This window comes from Plasmopara halstedii (genome assembly GCF_900000015.1).
Source record: "Plasmopara halstedii genome assembly, contig: Scaffold_2061, whole genome shotgun sequence".
Classification (NCBI taxonomy): Eukaryota; Oomycota; class Peronosporomycetes; order Peronosporales; family Peronosporaceae; genus Plasmopara; species Plasmopara halstedii.
Window position 1 is genome coordinate 1,224,587 of NW_020188969.1, and position 20,657 is coordinate 1,245,243.

At 44.5% G+C, this 20,657-nt stretch overlaps 3 protein-coding genes across 3 annotated transcripts in view; 1 reads left to right on the forward strand and 2 right to left on the reverse strand.

Annotated features, from left to right (window-relative positions):
- The window catches only part of PHALS_02781 (hypothetical protein PHYSODRAFT_511391), a gene marked incomplete at both ends in the record, with an annotated part of 843 nt that extends 760 nt beyond the window's left edge, over positions 1–83 (forward strand). The window contains one exon of the mRNA XM_024717228.1: positions 61–83. Coding sequence (XP_024582747.1) covers positions 61–83 — 23 coding nt within the window. The remainder of the gene's footprint in view (positions 1–60) is intronic.
- Positions 84–15,850: 15,767 nt separating this feature from the next.
- On the reverse strand, positions 15,851–16,575 carry PHALS_02782 (chitobiosyldiphosphodolichol beta; the record flags this gene model as incomplete). Its single annotated transcript, XM_024717229.1, has 4 exons — positions 15,851–15,890; positions 15,960–16,234; positions 16,300–16,448; positions 16,512–16,575. 4 exons carry the CDS (start codon positions 16,573–16,575, stop codon positions 15,851–15,853), a joined length of 528 nt encoding a protein of 175 aa, XP_024582748.1.
- Positions 16,576–17,444: 869 nt separating this feature from the next.
- On the reverse strand, positions 17,445–19,415 carry PHALS_02783 (chitobiosyldiphosphodolichol beta; the record flags this gene model as incomplete). The annotated part of the gene is made up of 9 exons (XM_024717230.1): positions 17,445–17,503; positions 17,568–17,572; positions 17,639–17,655; positions 17,731–17,851; positions 17,926–18,102; positions 18,171–18,499; positions 18,567–18,776; positions 18,845–18,971; positions 19,054–19,415. The coding sequence occupies 9 exons, from the start codon at positions 19,413–19,415 to the stop codon at positions 17,445–17,447; spliced, it is 1,407 nt and encodes a 468-aa protein (XP_024582749.1).
- Between the last annotated feature and the right edge of the window lie 1,242 nt (positions 19,416–20,657).

Genomic DNA, 20,657 nt, shown 5'->3' on the forward strand with positions numbered 1-20,657 from the left:
TATTTTGACGTATGTGACTGCTGCTACGATAGTTTTCATAGTCTCATTCTGAACTGGCAGTTGATCCACTTGGTTGTGAATAAAGCCATCATTTGTGGCTTTTATAAAACCGATGATGGCTTCCCTTTCGTACTTCACCATCAAAATACGTTTCGTTGAGCGATGTGTCTTGAATGAAGCGTTAATTTTTGATCTTTGCGAGCACGCCCAAGCTCCCAAGGAGTGTTGGCCTTGAAATACACCATGTAACTTGCAAGTTGTTACTTTCAGTTGAGCATGTACATTTGACCGATTCAAATACCCTTTATTTGTTCCAATTGACGCAAGAAGAACACGGAACTCGACACTCATATCGCATTCCGCGAGCTTACCAACAGACAATAATCTTGAGGTATTTTCTAGGATATAGATGTTCAATTATGCGAATCTCCATTCCACCCAAAACCGGGAAGTTCACTATGCCAATTCTTTGGCAATATGGAGACATGCATCTTCGATGCATGCCTCAAGGTCGCCAATTTTGGACAAGTCTTTCCTGTGCGAAGTGATGTGGGAACTGGCGCCACTACAGTGGGGCTGCGGTAGTTCTTCGCTGAAAGAAAGCTTACCTAAGGTCGCTGACCTTCGTTCTTTACCAAAAGCAGTATGAGTGTAGCAGATCGCGAAGATCTAAAAATGGATGAGGCAACATTCGAAAAAGTAGCTATCCATGCAATAACAGCAACTTTAACGGGGAGTGTTTAAATTGTGACCACGTTCGTTATGAAGCGAAACTGTCCGGCTGAAAACGTGTCAGCAACGATGACGCTGTATTGTGGTGGTTGCAGGGCAAACAGCAGGTCAGTAACGCTACATTCCTCATGAACTCGCACAGAAGGACTTGTTTGAGTAGTTATAACTGCAGACGGTAAATTGTATTCATCGAAGGGACTGGCATAGTGGAATTGACCGGTTTGGGTGGTAAGTGGGTCTGATGATTGGTGTTTTTTATTTTTCAAGGCCTGGCAGAAGATTTTTGTTTGCTGGCAAGCTTGCAGAAAGCGGTATGAGTGTGGGCTTTTGCGCCCTTCGTGTGTCATCTGGAACAGAGAAAAGATTATTACAGCGTGTCTCGGAATTGTAACGCCTTCACGCTTGAATGTGAACCGAAAGGAGTATGTTACGGGAAGTATTTCAGGGCTGATACTCAGTTTGGGCTTTGGACCCTGCTTGCTTGGGATACCCAAATAAGGATTCCTTACTAACGATACAGCTCTCGACCAGAGGCAACCCGAGGGTCAAGCTCAAACAAAAGCATTGTGTGCCAGGTCCTAGAAGGATTAGCAGACAGTCATAGTGTTTCCCTCACTTTAGATGACAAAGACACACGTGTTATGAAGCGCGTGCACACAGATGTAACGGGTGCATTGCGGGCTCTTTCGAATGGGTAATGTAAAAACATATCCTATCGTGTGGCTGATTTTCCAAGAAGTGTTGCGATTCTCTTGATCAAGAGCAAACATGAAGTATCTGGCTACTCTTAGAAATTAAAGACTCATTACGAAAGTGGGGTGTTCGTCTCGAATAATTGAGATCGGACAACGGCACAGGATTCGTGGATGGAGCGATCGTATATGTATGTATACATGTCGTCGAAGCGGCATCGTCCACTAAAATTTTCTTATATAAGCGCTACGCAAAATTGAGGCGTGGAGCGCAGAAATGAAATGGGCTAGCATGGGAAAAGCCCGCAGTGTGCTTTGATACAAAAACGTTGTAACTGAATGGAGGACGGAAACAGTAAACACGGTAGCTTTTATATGAATAATCGCTCGACGAAAACAGGCTGTCCCTAGATCTTGCCATATGAGTTGTTTCCCAGGTGAAGCCACGGATGGATCACTGATGTGTGTTTGGGTCGCATGGTTCCACTCGTGTTGACGATAAAAAGAACACAATCAAACCCAAAAGTTCAAATGTATGTTTTTGGTTACGCGGATAATGTCGAGGGTAATCGCGTGTTTGACTTGGAGAATACCAATGTTTAAGTGACTTGCTCAATGAAATTGGATTAGCTTGAAAGCTGGCGGCATTTACAACACGCATGCACTACAGTCAGAAGTCATCATCGAAATCATAAAGAACAGTGATCATAATTTTGTTTAAAAGGCCAACAGCCGTTTAGATGAGCGGAAAGAAACTGTCAAGGAGTCAGTCGAAGACGCCGACTTGAACGATTGTGAGCGTACACCAAGTGTTTGCTCGTATGATGAGTTTTTTGTATATACCATCTGATGCCTTCCGTGCGTTCTGATATAAAGAGACTAAAGCATGAAGAGTATCGTCCAATTCTTCATAAGCGTAACGATGATCGTTCGAAATATCGTCTGAATTGGAACAAACCAAGCGAAGATATGAGCCGAAGCTTATGCTACGGAAGGGCTTCGATTATGAGGTAGCAACAGCAGAAAGTGATGGCCCAGAGACAACAAAGTCTGCAATATTTGACAAAGACGAAGTCATTACCGATGCTGTTGCTGTTCTTGCGTATATGATGAGAAGTGCTGATGATGCGGAATTGTCGACTACATGTGCTCAAGCAATGGCAAGTGACGATGCGGAGAAGTGGTGTGAAGCTTTTGTAGCCGAGCATCATTTTCATGGGCAGAATCAAACATGGATACCATAACTAAGAGATACGAACGATTGCACAATTGGATCGCGACAGGTAAATATCAAGAAGTTATCGTGCGATACAAGGCATAACTTGTCTCGAAGGGCTTCGAGCAAAAGTACGGAATAGAATTTTTCGAGACGAATTTCTGGTCGCTAACATGAGTTCGCCCTGAATGATATCGGCAATGTTTGCCAAATGCGACCATCAAATTAAGTAGCTGTATGTCAATTCTGCTTTTATCAAAAGTTTTCTGACGGACACCGTTTATATGAGAGCTCCACTGGGTGTCGGCTTTACTCAGGGATGCCTATGTCAACTGAAAACTATCTATGCATATGCTAAAACGAGCAGCAAGTGCCTGGAACATGACAATGAATAGTGTCTTTGTTAACAATAGCTTGAAGAGCTGTGAAGGACAGTGCGATCAAGTCAAGCAATCCCAGGGCGAATCACCCCTCTTAAACAATATGTGAATGACATTATTGTCACAGCAAAACAAAGAAGGGAGATCAGCCAGGTTGAAAATGCGCTTAGAAATACACTCATGATGAAGGGGTCAGGCAAGCAAAAATTCATTTTGGGCATGAAAAGTGATCAAGACGGGTCAACCAAGACACTTATGATAAAGCAGACTTGCTACATCGACGACGTGACAGACGCTTCGGTCAGCAAGAATCCAAGACTGTCGACAACCCGTGTGCATCAGGATTGAAGTTGTCATCAACGCAGTCGCTTACACTGATAAGGGTCGTTTAGCGATGCGCTAAAGCCATTCGATCTTGAATTGAATGCCTGCTAAACAAAATTACATGTTTTAACGGGTGTTGAACACGTGATAACACAGCTGTCATGTTTCATTGGAAACGCAAATTATATTAGTCCTAACGTTTCCAAATCTATACCAGATTATCCTGCCAAAATAATATACATACTAGTCAGCAATCAAATGAAAAGGGCGACAGGATGTTTGGTACTGGCTAGGTGCCCCACAGTAGACCCTTTACACAGTTTATTGGAACTTTGTCATTTGGGGTTTGAACCCTCAATGAGGAAAGTGGACCCACCACAACTTACCACCTAGGTAACCTGAGTTTGTTTTCTTAAAAACATAATTTATAAATCATGCACATCAAATTGGCATAGTACCGCAACATCGTTCTACAACAATATTAAGCGGCGGCATCTCAACAGTCCTACTTCTTGTTAATGTTTTTATCCTTGGCATTTGCTTGGTCTTGCTACCCGCTGCTTTGCTTATATACGCAAGCACCTTGATTCCTAGTTCCTTCGTCAGCATACCAGGAAGCCAACGCTTCGTGGGGATGAAGTTCATCTTAAAAATTCCTTCTTGACGTTCTCGCGGATTAAGAGGTGCAAGATATCCAAATAATTCGTCAACGCATATTACTCGACGTTGTTGGCACACTTGAAGTTGAAATTTGATCTCAGAATAGCATTCAATCTGCAACTTGTGCCGTGAAGACGCCGAAAACGATTTGCGATTTCACCAATCGCTTAGCTCTCCACAATCGTGCCAAGATGACACGTCGCCTTCATATGTTTGAAATGAAGAGTGTCACTCGCATGGCGGAACATCTGTACGCGTCTAATATAATGGTCGTGGTACTTCAGACGACGAGAGAGCTAATGGATAAGTCAAGACAGATAGTGATATTTCTGAGCAGCCTGCAGTCGGTGTATGAGCCGATCTCTTCTATCGTGTAAAGCGCCAAAAAAATTCGATGATTGAAGTCAAAGAAAAGATGTTGAAGAAGAAGTTACAGAAGATGGAAGCCAATAAAAAGTGCTTTGCGCTGCTGAAAAAACGGATCACTCGAGGGCAGACGGGATAGTGGTCACAAGAGCTACGCGCCGCAAAAGAGCGGGTATTAATGAAAAGTCCTCAACTGTGTCCAGATGGGCAACATAATTTGGGATTTACCGGCTGGGAGTCCATTTAGAAGTTGTCTCAGTGGTAGCGATGGAATATTTGCTGGGGTTGCTTGACGATCAACCTGCTGGCTATTGCGTAGCAGCGCGATGTCGCACATGATCCTTCATCAAGGTGACTTGGTCGATCACAAGCGTCCAAAAGCCAGCATCGACCTAGCAATCGCAAACAGAGAAAAACTGATCGTTGCGAGAGCCGAAATGCTGAAGCTTATCGGCTTAGACGAAAGACACATATCCATAGTGGAGGTACTGCCTATCTTTATACTTGACAGGCGTACATTGTCGGTGGTAAAGTTCGCCAAACGTGGATAAGTGAGGAATTCTAGCGTGCTTCATGTACAATTTGGGACAAGGACTGTGCTATGGCAACTGGGCAGTAAAGCTCACACGCTGGTCTGTCAGCAAGAGAAGAAGCGATCAAGGCAATACTCCGGAGCTGATAGAAAGTGATGGCTATGACACGCTCGCATGGAACATCCAAGTTAGGGTATTTTGGTGAGGACTATTCAAACGGAATGCCTGCGCTAAAACAAGGTATGAAGAATTTGGTTGGTGGCTGTATGAAGGGCAGGCAGACGGTCGAAACATTCCCAGGATGCTCTATAACGTAGACATAACGTGAACTAAAGCTTGTACATTCGGACGTCATGGGACCCATGAAAACGCTTTCAAAGGAAGAAGTGACGTATATTTTAGCGTTTGTGAATGATTACCCACGATATGCGCTGGCATACTTTCTGGCGGAAAAGAGTGAAGCTCCCGAAAAAAAAATATTTAAGGCTCTGAACTAAGTTCAATGGGGGCTGCATCAAGTGCTGCGCTTCAATTACGGAAAGGGACTCATAAACGATGGTTCCGGTCCTATGCCAGCTAAATGCATGCACCTTTATACGGCAAAGCAAATGTTTGACTGATGGTAAGACCCAAAGTATTTTCTCACTTTGTTTCAGAGCCTCTTTCGTCCTAACGTATGCATACCTGGACAAAAATTTACTGCCGTAATGGTGTACGGTCAGGCCTGTAATGTATAAACGAGGGACGTAGATACTGGCTTGGTATCACACTAAATTTTGTTCTTTAGGTATTCAAAACCTCAATCGTGAAAAAAGAGACATTAACGTTGACTATCAGGCTTGTCTTGGTTCATTTTCTGAACGATCGAATTTAGAACCTATGCATGTAAATAGACGAATATTTGCAATATTGTTCTCTGACAGTATTGAGCGGCACTATCTCGGTGAAGACCTTAAAAAAACGTTTTTTGTTATTTTTAAAAACAAAACCTTATGGATCGCACTAACGCTTTCATCTATCATGATCAGTGGGTGCAACGAAGTACTTCTGGGTGATGGTTACTTTTGCTTTTGTGGTTCAGAAATAAGATAGCTCTCACCAGAAATCGGTTACTGTAATTGTCAAGTCCGTAAGGAATGACAATGAGATATCAATAACGCAGCGACGTGTAATCGTGACAAAATTGTGCCGGCTAAAGCATTGTGAGAAAAACAAAGCGCTTTCTTTGCATACAGGCCGCCCTTGACAGGCCAAATACCGGATTGTTGCTGGATCTCGACACCCCAGGCAAAAATACTCATAGCCTTGGTGTCAATCCCAAGCCATGTTGAGATAGAGTGTGGTTGGTGCTTGCATGGTGGAAAATCTGAACGCAATTGACATATTAGTCGTGAGACTTCAGCTGAAGGTGAAGCCAATAAACACGTCAGGACAGTTGGCGGTACTCCGAGGGCATCGCGCTTAACAAAGTCGAGAAGAAAGTGTTGGACGAATAAGCAGCGGCCTTCAAAACAACAATGGAGTATGAAAGCGTCCGCGAAATTGGAGAGTTTGAAAGTAACTCGCTGCTATATACCGTCTCGAAAAAAGCAGCAGGTTTAACAGCAAGTGCTTCGGCTTCTACGAATTTAGTCACATGTAGTAGAACTGCCAAGCCAAAAATGGCTTTGCAAAAATGATGCTGTCCTCAGTGGGTGAAGAGATATCGACCTTACTTTGATTAATAGTGGTGCAACGTTCCACGAAATCCCGAACTGAAATACGTATTTGAGTACAAGGACCTTGACTTGAGTATTAGAATTATGATCACAGACGGCCAAAGGTTGCGTGTCCAGAATCCGGAGTTGTGATGATCTGGATTTGACAGAAAGGGAATTCGCACGACTATATTTCTTCATATTCCAGGGCATACATATGATTGGTACCAGCTGGCAAGCTCATGGAGCATGGTATGAATGTAGAATATATAACATCGTCATGCTTTATTTAAGACCAGGATCGAGCATTTGCGTTCTGTTCATGAATAAAAGGTACATCAGTTTTTGGAATGTGAATTGAAAGACTCTTGTCATGTAGAATTTACCGGGAGTGGTACTTAGAGGGAGCTCTGACATGCTCATATGTGTCATCCAATTGATGCATTACAGTAGACCTAGCCTTCACCATAACGTATTTCCACAATGGGTTCATATGGTACAAAAAGAGGGTCGCATCATTTCCAATGAATTTTACGACTAAAAGGCAGGTTTGCTAGAGCGCGGCCACACGGATGTCACAGGCCCAATAAGGACACTATTATAGGGAGACGGATAGTACGTTCAAACATTTGTAAATGCCTTCGAAGCTACGGTGAGAATATCCTAATATGTCATAGTTAGGATACGCTTTTCTGGAGTTATTATAAACAGCGTATTCCCATTTTTAATAAATGTTGCGATGGTAGCTGTATCCGTAGTCATCGACGCTTCGGTAGCCTTAGCCATGATAATCTTTATCGTATTAAATAGTCCGGGTAATCGCTGTACAGCTTGCCAGCGTATATCCTGCCATAATTTGCTAGCTATTACCAAAACGTTGTATCACACCTTAGGCCGTAGCTATAGTGGTCGTTATCTTCGGCATAGTGCTCATTGTAGACATCTCTCTTGTAGTCGTCAGCATCATAACTGTACTCTATGTATTCACAGTCATCGTTGTCATAGCTACACTCTGTTAATTTGAATGTCTTGGTTTCATCATATTTAATACGCTAAATATAATGCGAGTGATATTTCTCGTGTGATGTTGATCATTTTAGCGATCGTGATCGTGTTTGAGCCGGTGATGACCGTAAACTTAATAAGAGCCAGTGTAATAAATGGAAGCATTTCTGCTAAATGACTCATTTGCCAAAGATTGCGCTGAGACAGACGATTAACAAGGCAAACATATTCAATTGTATTTTGGACCGCGTAGTTGATCAAATTGAGTAGATGCATCCTTTTCGATGTCAATTGCCACGGAGGAGATAAATGTAAAGTGAGAGCGCTAGAAATGATTAATTTGATCGTGTTTTTTATCTAATTACACTCCGTTAGTGGTCACTTCAGCCTTGTCCAAATCCTATTTCATCACCTCGAGAGGTCGAAAAAATGGTGATCCACAGAAAGAAGAAAGTATAAAGAGAATCCTAGCAACGTTGCCTTTTGTTTGCGCGTGAGATTTTTATAGTCTATTCTTGTTGAGAAGACTGCTGATTCCGAAGTGAATATATTATATAAATCTTTAGTTTGCTACTGTGTGCTACCTTTGAGCCTACTGAATGAACGTTAATTATCTAAACCAATGAACAACTAAAATTACATCTAAAAGCAGTATCCATGACTATAACACTAACTTTTACAGTTACCGTAAAACTGGTGGCGTCATTCACACGCATTCAGCGGTGTAATCTCGACATTAATACTCACCGCCAATATTAAGTGTGCTTTGTCGCTCACCTGGTCTTGATACCCGTTAATTACATCGCGGAAAATTTTGAGCATTTTGGTTACAACTGCGTCACCAGCATATCCGCAAGTTACCTTTTCACATTGTTGTAGTTGACCTTTCTAAATCCATGCTAAACGCTCTAGAGAAACAAGTGCTTACTAATGCCCATGTGCTTTGTACGACCGTAGTAGCCTACGTTGTCCTCCAAGCTCAGCCCCTCGGTTGTCCTCCCTTATTTGCGTGCCTCCCACTTGGTGGTGATGCGTTATTGCGCGCGTTCAAAGCACTTTAAGAAATTATAATCTTGGCTATTGTGGAGCTCAGTGTGACGGCTTTCTGGTAATTGGATTTAACACATAGGATCATTACCTTTACTGATCAAATCAAGCAATATTGAGCGTCTGTCTTAGTGTGGCTGCCCTAGTCTGCATCCAAAATTCTTTCATTACCATTCCTCGTGGTGTGATGACGAGCCGAATTCGAAAACGTAATATATGGACTCAAGCAAGATGCAAGTACGTGAAAAAAGGCAATTAATCATGTCTTACGGTTTCAAAAGCTATGAACCAAATCTATGCATCTATTTGATGAAATCTAAGGAAGGGTTTGAGCAATTATGTCTTTATGTCGATGATATAATCATCGCGGCAGATACGAGTTGCGGAATTCTAAAGGCAAAGAAATGCTAGAGAGTTTCTTTAAATGCAGGATATTGGTATGGTGAAATCCATCTTGATATTGAGATTGACCACGACAAGACAGCGGCAGCCCTTAATTCAGCAGGTGATATGCTACAATGGCGACGTGGTTGAGCCATGTGGCCGAATAAGTACTAAAAGCGTCGACTATTCGTGTTTGTCCGATTTAAACTGTCGACACCACAACCACCAAGATACGAAGCTGGGTGTCGAAGATGCGCTGGATTTACCACTCCCTTAGTAATTGTCTATTAAATTAGGTGCACTCGCTTCCATTCGTGAACTACGCTGCTGCAGCTAGCATGCAAAGCCTTGATCTCCCTAAACAAAAGAGGAATATACATGTAAACACACTGTAAAGGAGGCGGTATGGAGGTCCATCTGTCTCGATTTTGTATCCAGATACCGCACGAACTGCCAGTACAACCTGAATTGAGTTCACATTGGGTGCCGAAGACGCAGTCACGAAGAAATCCACGCCGCATTCTGCTTATAGCCCTTAGCCACTAATTGTGCCTTGTAGTGGTGAGCTCACCACATACCATTCTGGTTCCGTTTCTTAGAGAAGACTCACTGGCATCCAATTGCAAGCCAACAGATCCCCGTGGAACGAGTGTCCATATCCTGTTCTGATGATTCGATCGTCATTCGAATCCATCACCCCGCGCCTCATCACTAGCCGTATGTGCCAGGCAAGTCAGATTCTAAATTAGTACATATAACGTAAGGGAAGAACAGCTTCGGTTATAAGCCCATCCTCATCAATCCTCGAGCACTTTAGGAATAGTAGGTCGTCGCTTTCTATCAAACCCCTTCGACGTTTGAACGTCTGTGGGCTCAGATGACATTTTGTCGGTCCGGATGCTGTGCCTTCGTCATCGATCTTTGCCAAGTGCACCATTGTTGTTTCTTAATGTTGCGACTCGAAAATGCCACCCATCTTACGCTCGTCCAATCGCGCTGATCGCAATACCGATACCTTGCTGCTATCGATACAAAATCCCTTGGCGTCTTCGTCATAACCAGGCATCAAACATTCAAAATTCCTGGACTCGATCTTTGTCTTCTTCATATGATCAGTGTGTGAAAAACCCGAAGGTGACCCATCCGAGGACCTACTTTAAATCGCAGCCTTTACGAACTAATTTTGTCTGCCTTATGTTAATGGAGCCGTTGATCCCGTACACTGCAGTGCAGACCACCTCTGACCAGTAGTAGGTCGGAACACACTTTGCGTGGAGTATGATCAGCGTCAGAAAAGCAGAAATCGCGGGATGGTTCACTCTGCCATTCCGTTATGTTGAGGGTTGTATGGTTTCTACTATGGCAAGGATAAATATATACAAAAGCTGTGTTGAATTGAAGACTAATGGCGTAAAAACTACTTCTTGATGGACACAGTCTGCGTCCAGCTTACAAATATTTCTTATTGACATAAAATATATAATTGATCTCAAGCATACTTTTACTACAACGTCCGTGCACACATTGGCAATCAAGCAAACAAGCGCGCCGAAATACTGGTGGGGTTTTCTTAACTACTACGACTAGTAGTTCAATATGAGATCGACTCTGCCGAGAAAGAATCTTCTGGTGCATGTCGTGGCCATCAAGAATGGGAGCTTGTAAATGTCGCCAAGTGTAACGGGGTTACACGTACCTTTGTAAGAGAGGGCGGATTGCACAAGATTGTGCGATCGTACATAGGTGTTCGTTACATACGTAGTGTAATCACACAGTGATTCGACTTCATCATAACAAGAAGCCATCGCGTGACAGGATTGCCAGTATTTACTATCTTAATTAGGTTCTGCTATATTAATTACGTTTCACTATTTTAATCAGGAATACATTGGGGTTTAGATAATTGCTGCTCGGTCGCAAATAAGACTTATCATTGTTTGAAAAGAAGTCTTCGTTTGCCTTGGTAGGAATTTGGCACTTAGAAATTGCGGGTTGCGATCCGCTCTCTTGTACGGGTTCTTGGAAAGAGCGTAAAATTGGTAACCTTAGCTTAGTTTCCTCTAAGCAATGAGCTACGGCAGCCTCGCTGCACTTGGTAGCACTCGTAGTCAATCTATGCCTGAGTCGTTACGACTGATTCTCTGTGAGGATGGAGTTATACTCATATTTGCTCAAGGCCATGCAGGACGGGCTTGATAAGCTGATGTCCCTGCTGGGCCTGAGGTCGTAGAGCACCTTGTTGCGCAAGGCCTGAGGCCACTTACGCGCGTCTAGAGGCATTTTCAAACTATGAAGATGCTCTGCTAGAGCGCTTACAGCAAAAGCTGTTAGTGTCGACTGCGACTATGACGCTCCGTCGACGAAGGATGATTTGTTCAGCGTGGTAGCGTTAAGACCTTTGAGGGTAAGGATGGAGAGTATCTTTATCTCTGGGTGAAAGAAGCCAATATGGATATGGCATTCGCCATACTTTAAAGCGAGCAACAGCGCGTGGCGCTTGCTATCTCCCAGCTCGGGGGCCGAGCGCGAGAATGTGCGATGACGCGATCTCACGCGATATGCCTGATTAGGCAGCTTTGGTTAAAGTTGCATTCCCTTCCTGGAAGATGCTGAAGCGTCAGCTTATGCGAGTGTCCTCGCTGCCTAATCAGGCATATCGCGTGGGATCGCTTTTCCTTATTGCCCGACTGGGTGAGAAGGAGTTGGTGGGCTTTGTACAAGAGTTGGGAATTCTTATTGCTGGGATGGCAGCAGATCCTCTCCCCGATGCGATCACAGGGATTGTCTTTCTGGAGAGCCTCCGCACTGGCGTGGCCAGACTGAAAGTCTTTCGTGTGCATCGGTCTTGTTTTGAAGAAGCGGTGAATGTGGCACCAAAGGCCATATCCAACTTCCTGTCGGCACGACTTGGTTGGGATGCACACCATCAGAGCTCGTCAAGCGGGCCTGAGGCAATGAATTTTAGCCATGTTGAGAAGGATAAGGGAGAGCTCCGAGCTGCTAAGCAGCGTGTAAACACCCGACGGTGTTTTGTTTGTGGAGACACCCGTCACCTTCGGACGGGTTGTGTCTTGCGCAAGGCGCGTAAGAATTCGTTGAACCGACGTTCCGCTTCTAGCCAGTCTGGTTTGACGCGGGTAAACAAGAACACCCAGTAGGCGCGGGGCCTCCTACTTGAGCGAATTGAGCTCTGTTGAGCCTAGAAGAGGTAGAGAACAGCAAAGCTCAGCCCCGAAGTGCTGCGTGCTAATGAGAATGAAACGTGTCCGTAAGCCAAGCTTGCTGGTCGCAAAAGCGACCGTGAAGGGCTTTGAGAAGCCAAGGAAAAATTTATCGCTTCTGGTGCGTCGGGCAACTATACTCGATGCTTCACGATCGAAGGAAGTCAGCTGTATGCTCAAGCGCTGGAAGCACAGTTGAGTGACACGGTCACTATTTGCTAAGCGACGGGGACTTGAGTCACTGAGCCGAGGGTCCCTGTGGACATCGGTGTCAGGTTTCTTGACTTTGATTGCTTGGAGCGCTGTATAATCTTAGACTTTGATGCAAGGTATGACCTTATCTGTGGTATGGCATGGTTGGAACACCATGAGCCATGGATTAATTGGAGGTCGATCATCTTGAGCGCTACACGCACGTATCCTGGTGGAGCTTTGGTGAATCATGAGCCACCACTGCTCAGAAGCAGAAGCGTTTTTGGCGCGGGCACTGGACCAGGATGGTCAATGTGCTAGATATCGGACTATTACAGTTGACAAACACCAAAGGTATATTGGACAAGACTCCCGAGCGTGGTTCGTGAGCAGAACGTTGAGCGGCACGTGACCCACTGAGCGCTGCTCAAGTTTTGGAGCAGTCGCTGCCTGCCAAGAATGTCTGGAGACGGTGTTGCAACAAAAGCGTAAATGCTCGTCAATACGAAAGTGTTGTCTGTGTGCCAAGAATGGCATGGTCGGCCAAGGACCGAGGCATCAAGGGCGAGACCCTTGTGATGCGCGTGTAGTTGCACGTAGTCCACTGGACAAAGAGTGCGGAAATAGCATTTCTTCGTCGGATGTTGTTTATCAACAAGGCTCCGATGGAGCAGGGAGTGGGGACTCTGGACGACTCCGCGAGCTTTAGACCTGGTCTAGATGAGACGTATAACCGCTATGGAGAGGAGACGGCGAAGCCGTATGATATCTGCAAGACCCACGGCGTCGACCCCGGTCTACCGTAGACGAAAGCGCGCAGCTATATACCCTTGTCAAGGGTGTGATGGGAGAGAAAAACGGCGACGTCACCCACGAGGCTATTCTCGCGGTGGATGATCTTCTTGAGTTGGACGAGATGTCCTTTGAAATGTTGAGCGGTGCCTTGAAGGCAGGCAATCTAGTCGAGAAGATCATTATAAGACAGAACTTGGAAATTAATTCGTCGTTGCTTCTGGATAAAGCTGTCCTGGAGGACACTAAGAGGTGCTGAACGCACGAAGTGGATCGTTGATCTTGAAGGATCCCTCGGATCCGTTTTAAGATTAGGTAAAGAAATTCCAAGACGTCGTCTCCAAAACCCGCCGTCGGCCCTACCTCTGGACCGAGGTGTGCGTCATAAGATTGACCTGGTTCCGGGAACCAAATACTGCGTATCACGCCAATAGCCCCTGCTCAAAGAGCAGCGTAACGCCATTGACGAGTGAAGCACGACGCAGGATTGGTGCGTGACAGCAAGTCTCCCCAATTGACACCCACGTTTTGTGTCGGAAGCCGAGCGACAAGCGGTGTACCGTTCACGCTTATAATAGGCTAAACACTGCCACCGTTTCGGTACAAACGCCAATTCCTAGAACGGATTTTCACCCGAATAATGTGGTTGGGTGTACGAGGTGAAGTGCACTTGACTTGGTCGATGCTTATTTCCACGGCCATTGTCTAACCTCATTAGAAAGGATACAGAGTGGTGTTGGGACACCAATCATCGGGAGGCTTTCGAAAGGATCAGAGACAGCTTCTTTCATGCACCGATACTGACATTGCCAGACCCCGATCGTCCTTTAATGAGGTCTGCGACGCTTCGGCTTTGTCATCGGATGTGCGCTGCTACAAGCAGACGCCGAGTGGCGAAATTGGGTGATTGCGATCGAATCCCGCCAGCTTAAGGCTTCGGAGAGAAACTTCTCAGTCCACGACAAGGCATTACTCTTAATGAAGTATGTACTTGTCAAGTTCAGGGTGCACCTGCTGGGCTCAAAGCCGTTTGTGATCTATATGGATTATGCGTCACTGCGCACTGCGACTCTGTTGCCTCACCTCTCGCAGAGGATGGCCCGGTGGCTCTCATTCTTTGCAGAATATAACTTTGAGGTGAAGTATAAGCCAGGAAAGCAGACTGCTTTGGCTGAAGTGGGATCACGCAGACCGAACTACGAGTTGCTCATGTCACGACGGTAACATCGTCAGTGACTCATTTGATTTGCGCCACATACGCGGGATAGTACATGTGTAGCGCTGCTACAGGCTCTCGGGGGCAAGAGTTTAGAAACTCGGACAAGAAATAGTCAGCACGATTGCGTGCACGGTTACACCGATATTCGTTGAGTAACGGGTTGCTGTATCATAGCACCGATTCAACGGATACGCCGCGACTTGCGATTCCTTACGATGAGAGTTTTTTATGGTACTTTTCTCTTATGTTCTCTTATGGTATGACTTTAATTAACAAAAGATAAGAGTACGTCAGAAGAAATTTCTTCGACCTTCCAGCAGAAAATGATATTCGTTAAGAGATCACCAAGCTGATGAAGTAGCAGTAGACAATACAGCAAAATCCACAGCGTGCAGCGCCGGGCAGCAATCACGAGATTTGTTCTTCCACCCGCAGCTGCGGCAGCCACAGCCTCAAGTGCAGCAGAATTCTTGCTGGGACGGCGAGCAACGGCCAGCAGCTAGCGGCACTAATTCTCAAGTAATAGGTCGGGGGCGAGAAAGCACCATGTTCATTGAACTACGCAGGTTTTAATCGACCTGCTTGCTTCAAGGCCAGGTATTATGCCGCACGCAGCATTGAAAGCCTTCGAGTCTAATTTCGTATTCTCCGAGGTGTCTGATCAACAAGTGAGGAATAAAGTCAACGCTTTGAAAGCTGCATTGAAGAAGAACCCTTCTGGTGCTTTATCCTCACTCGTCTGTTATCCTTCGTCCATCAAAGCTCCTCCAGTGACCTCCAGCCTGATGATCAGCCGACGATCAGTGGCTGCTGCTTGTGTAAAATGTAACAACTCCTCAGCGTCAGGGACCAGAGGATGCGTGGTTCCTAGTCTTCACTCCCGTCATTAATGTATCCACCGAACTTCTGCTAGTAACACCGCGGACGACGAATGAATAAACGCTCCTCATAGCTCTCGCATCTCGGCTGATGATGACGCTTCTGCCAGTAGCGACAGTCTCTTCTTCCTTGACGAACTAGACAGTAACATTCAGCAAGTGAAGAGTTCCTCCTAGTAATATTGTTAATACAAAAGGCATGCCCACCTCTATTGGGTGCTCAACTCTAGAAAGTGAAATATCTGGTACTACAATACCTACAGTGATGCTTGAGGTGTCAAAAACCTTCTCACATGACGTAGAATCGAATTCTCGGCAGAGTCAGGACATTGCTTTGGCTGGATCCGATCATCCCCAAGTCTCTTATCAAAATAGTCATTTTGATTCACAACTCATTGCTAATTATTTATGTTCGTCTACACTCAATTCGGCAGTTATAGATTTTAAAGCAATGACAAATGTGAAATATATTTCGCGATATGGTAAACAAATCGCCAATCATCACCTGAGCTCTACTTTTTTCCACCAACTACTGGCTTCACATTATTGAGACTGCCACACATCAACACATCAAGGCGTAAGTACCTGTTAAATTTCGACCTCTTCAAATAGACAACGCACTTGATGGTGATGCGAAGATTGCTACCCTTGGGAACATCAAACTTTTTAGGATGCGAGCGAAAGTGGTTAATGATGTTGGATACGTCAATTCCTCTCTGGATCGCAGCCTTGGATTCCTTGAGCTGCTTGCGTGCCGCCGATGTCTTGAAAGGTCGCAATTGCACAGTGGGAACAACCTTCTTGCCTTTTTTAGCAACTAGCACAAGTCCAGGCCGTCGCTTGTTGATTACTGTCTGGCGCTTGGCCGATGCAAAGGCCGCATTGGCCTTCGCACGCTACCCAAAGCCCACAATCAAAACTTAGTCCGAATGTTCCTTGTATCTTCTGTAATTATACGTACAGCGACCTTAGGTATAGGCACAATCACCGTCTTTTTCACATTTTTCTGCTTGTGGCTCAAATTTTTGGACTTCTTCTGCGTAATTTTCACCTTCGACTCGGTCGTCTTGGTCTTGAGCTTGTGCTTTTTGGTCTTCTGTATCAGCTCATCTGCGAAGAATGTATTTAGCAAGTTTAAGATGGCAGGAAAGTAAGGAGGATTTAATAATTTACCTAGAGGGAGAGCAAGTTTCTCCTCTGCGGAGATCCCGATCGAGAAGTCTCCCGATGTGGCCATATCTGTGGAAAGAGATTTAATTTCCTGCTTAAATGTATTTAATTTTCCACTCTTGAAAAAGATTGAATTAAAAAAGGGGGTTTTCAAATATTAAGTAACTTTGACAAATTTGACGTTAGATGAATTTTCTATTGCTATTGGATTTAGGAGGTTTTGCTGTATGCTCAACATATACGATGATACCTTGCCTCATGAATGTTTTCCAGCGTCTTTATAAACTAGTTACGTCGCCCGAGATCCTACATTGGAAGATCCATTCAAATGATCACTTACGTTCAATTGAAAGCTCAAGAAATCACTTAAAAAATAATGAGCTCATCGATTTTTCTTTGGGTGACTACTTCCTGTCTAAGCTGATTCAGCTCTCCCTTAGTTATTAAATGCTCACGAAGCACGCTTTTTGGTCGTAGCTTCATGACGTCGCGGGCCATCCGTCCATTTGTTCAATATCACTCGCTTCATCATAAGGTGCTTCGTTGTCATCTGCCAGACGTGTTTTGTTTCCTGGGAACATTCTGTTGTCACTTCCGCTGCTATCCCGGCTCAACACCACAACTGTAGGCAATAAAAATAAATCATTTCATGCTCTTGTTAAAGACTCTGCGAGCCCCTTGTTAAAAGCGGTGCTTCTCGTTGTATACTTCTTAGTCCTAATGCACTAGATCGAGGCGGTACCCTTGCGTATGGCAGAATTTTAAAAGTGTTTTTTAAATTCCCTGCTATACTTCAAGCCTCACAATCATCACTAGCAGGAGTTCTGATTCTAGAAGTCAGGCCCTCGTCAGCTCTTCAACTCTGCCTTGGAATGCAATTTGCTTATCCATAACCAACAATCATGAGCAATTGCTCTTTCACTAAAACCTGATGTTTCAAGCTGGATAGAATGCCTTGTCATCCACAAGAAATAATTGATGGATCTGTTGAAATTCTTTTCACAAGCATAAAAAGCTTTTTGTGCTACTCTCTTTAAGAAGTTTGCCTGTAGTACTTACCGCAGCTGAAACAACATCATCACTATGAAAGCTTTAGTTGCTTTTTAAAGACTGGTGCGGCCACGCGAGACCAATTCTCGGGCCAGTGCTGAAGTGAAAGCAAAGTGAAAAGGTAAATTCCGAGTACAAAATGACAGAGCAAAATTGCGTAGAGCACACCCACCTCTACAGTTTTCAGAGATGATCGCAGTCGATTAAGTTGTGCAGTATTTTTTGGGTAGCCTTTCAGCAGGTCATAAAGTTGCGCTGAAAGTTCCTTTGCTGAATCAAACACCAGGCCGTTTCTAATCATTACAAAAAAAAATTGTGATTGAACAGGGTTTTGAATACTTCTCAGGATTTAAATGAGCAAACATACTTATCATGCTTGACAAGCTCGTCCAAGCATTGAAATTTGATGGCGCATACTGGAAGCCCACAGCCAAACATGTCTAACACTTTCATAGGTAGATCCAGCCCGGAAGAAGAAGTGTGAAGACACACTCCTACGTCTGCACTGCCCAAAACGAGCGGGTAGTCACTTGCCTCAAGCCACCTAGATAAGCAGAAAAAAACTGCGTAAGACTGAGCTAGCAACATCACAAGCGAGATGACAGGCATTACATTGTGGCAATTCGAATGCGCTTGAAAGAAAGTTTACGAATCTTTTCGAGATACATATCCTTCTGAGGTCCCTTACCCGTCACGACCACAAGCAGGTTTGGAAACTCGGACACACTAAGCGACGATGTGCGTGTATCCAAAATATCAAGCGCTGCAAGAAGAATACCAAAATCTTCATCTACAGTCCAGCTTGTCGAGCTTATGATCATAGCTGGTCGGTTTTCACGAGCTTGGACAACAGTCTTGCTTTGTTTTCCGTCGTGGATCCGAAATTTACGCGTCAGGAGGGTTTCTTCGAGGTTTACCTGATTTTCACCCCAAGTCACCAGCTAGCATAGCAAACATAAGAAGTTTAACATAATGTAACGAGCGAATCCAAAAAGAAGCAGTACAAACATCATTGCAGTGTTCCAACTGATTGCCGACACGAACAAGCAATTCATGTTGAATTTCTATCGGAGTGGGTTTGAAGAAAAGCGGTGGTTTATCATGAAGTACTGTTGCTTGAATTTGCCAAGTCTCTTGAAGCCACGTCTGCATTACGCGTGTGACACAAAAGTTGGCATCTGCTTTACGTCCAAATACACGCTCTATCCACTTGGCAATCTATGCATCAGAGAATCAAATATTAGCTTTTGATAAGAATATTGTGAATTCTTTACATTTCACTTTACTTGAACCACTGGGTGAGTACTACCAATGGCTAGAGCCAGCAAACTGTAGCCAAGATTGTGCCAGTCGATCACAAATTTCGCATTCTTTATTCGACAGCAAAGCCACACGACGACAAATGTTGGAATTCTGTTATGCAAACAAACATGTACATTAATCCATTGTAGCATATATTAGCTGAGGCATTCACTCATTGTGATTTAGCTCTTACGTTGGTGGGTTTTGTAGTAGCACGAGGTCCATGCTGCCAGTCGTGATTAGAAGTAGCCAAAGCAACTGCAGCAATTGCAGCAATACTTTGATCGGTGCAAAAAGCAGAAAAAGTTGGCGAGGCAATCGTTGCAAAAGTGGAGTGAAAGTCAACACTTTAATGTTGCTCTGGTTAGCCACGTCAGGTACACAGCTTTCGCCTGCGTAACCTAGTAACGTCACGCGTATACTTGGAGTCATGCGTGCCAATGAAAGTGCGTGATATTGCATACGTGGACTGCGGCCAATATCGCCCAAAACCATGACAATCACATGACGCACACGAAATGCATTTGGTTTCTTACGGGATCGGTGACAACGCATTATTATATGCTCGGACCCAAATTTATAATTTTTGGAATGTACGGATGTCACCGAATAATTTACAAGATGGGCATTTTTTCTGTGCAAATTAGAATTAGTTACATAATTTCTGACGGCGCGGAGAATGCCAACTTCGAGCTGGACCTTACTCAAAATATTCATCTCACTCAATTGCAAGCGCAAGCATCATGCCTTTGCCAAAATCACACGTCGTAATTATATTCTTAAAGTGTTAATGTTGCTAGTTGCGCTGGGGCAAAGCCTTTTATGGCTATGCGTGCGGCCCACCTGCTCACACCGGAAGTAAATTGAGTGTTAGAATGTTTCTCCACGAGCTTTTGCTAGTCCAATGAGGTATCACTTCGCGGGTGTACTGCCTGCGCTCAGAGAAGTAATGGGTGGGGAAACCTGTACACTTCATGAAGGGTAATCTTCGAGAATGTGTAGTTGGCAGTAGTGTTGATAAGTACCGTACTCGATATTTGGTGCTGGGTGAGGTATCGCGCTGTCCAACCGTTTTTAGACATTACAAGCCATTTTTTGGCAAAGTAAACGTCTTTCCAGTGCTTCGTCCCATGCTCGACTTACAGCAACCAACCAGGTGTCGAGCTCATACCAAGGTCAGACCACACTACAGTATCTAGAGGAGTGCGCTGCAACGGGTGGTCCTACCACTTTTGCGAGGGAGATAAAGGCCGAGATGGCGCTAGGATGTAAGCAACGGCATCAAGGAAAATTTGCTGAAGTAAAACTCATGCATTTACTGGATGAGGGTATACATTCCACATCGCAAAATACTAGTATTAGCCCTTGTGTTCCCGCTGGCTGCTAAACGTTTCACGAGGAAGTATGTCACTTCTTGTAGCGGGGCTGCCGTAGCTTTGCGCTTGAGAAAGCGTCTTTAGGTCACCGACCTTTCTTTCTTTACAAGAACCAAGTGCTAGTGCAGCGGATCGCAATCCGCTGCCTCTCAAAATACATAAAAGCCTTACGAAAACAAACGAACACTTCTGTTCAGAAGAGAAACTGATTTTTATTTAACGGATTTTTACGAATAGAAGACCTTCCACTATTACAAGCCCCCATCGAATTTTCGACAATGTTCTAGAAATAAAAGACCGCTTCGATTAAAAGACCTCTTCAAATAAAGGCCGATGTAAACACCTTAGCATTGGGCCGTTATTTTGAAATCGACCATGCGTCAAGCAATTGATCTCGGAAAGAAGCAGGAGGCGATCAAGT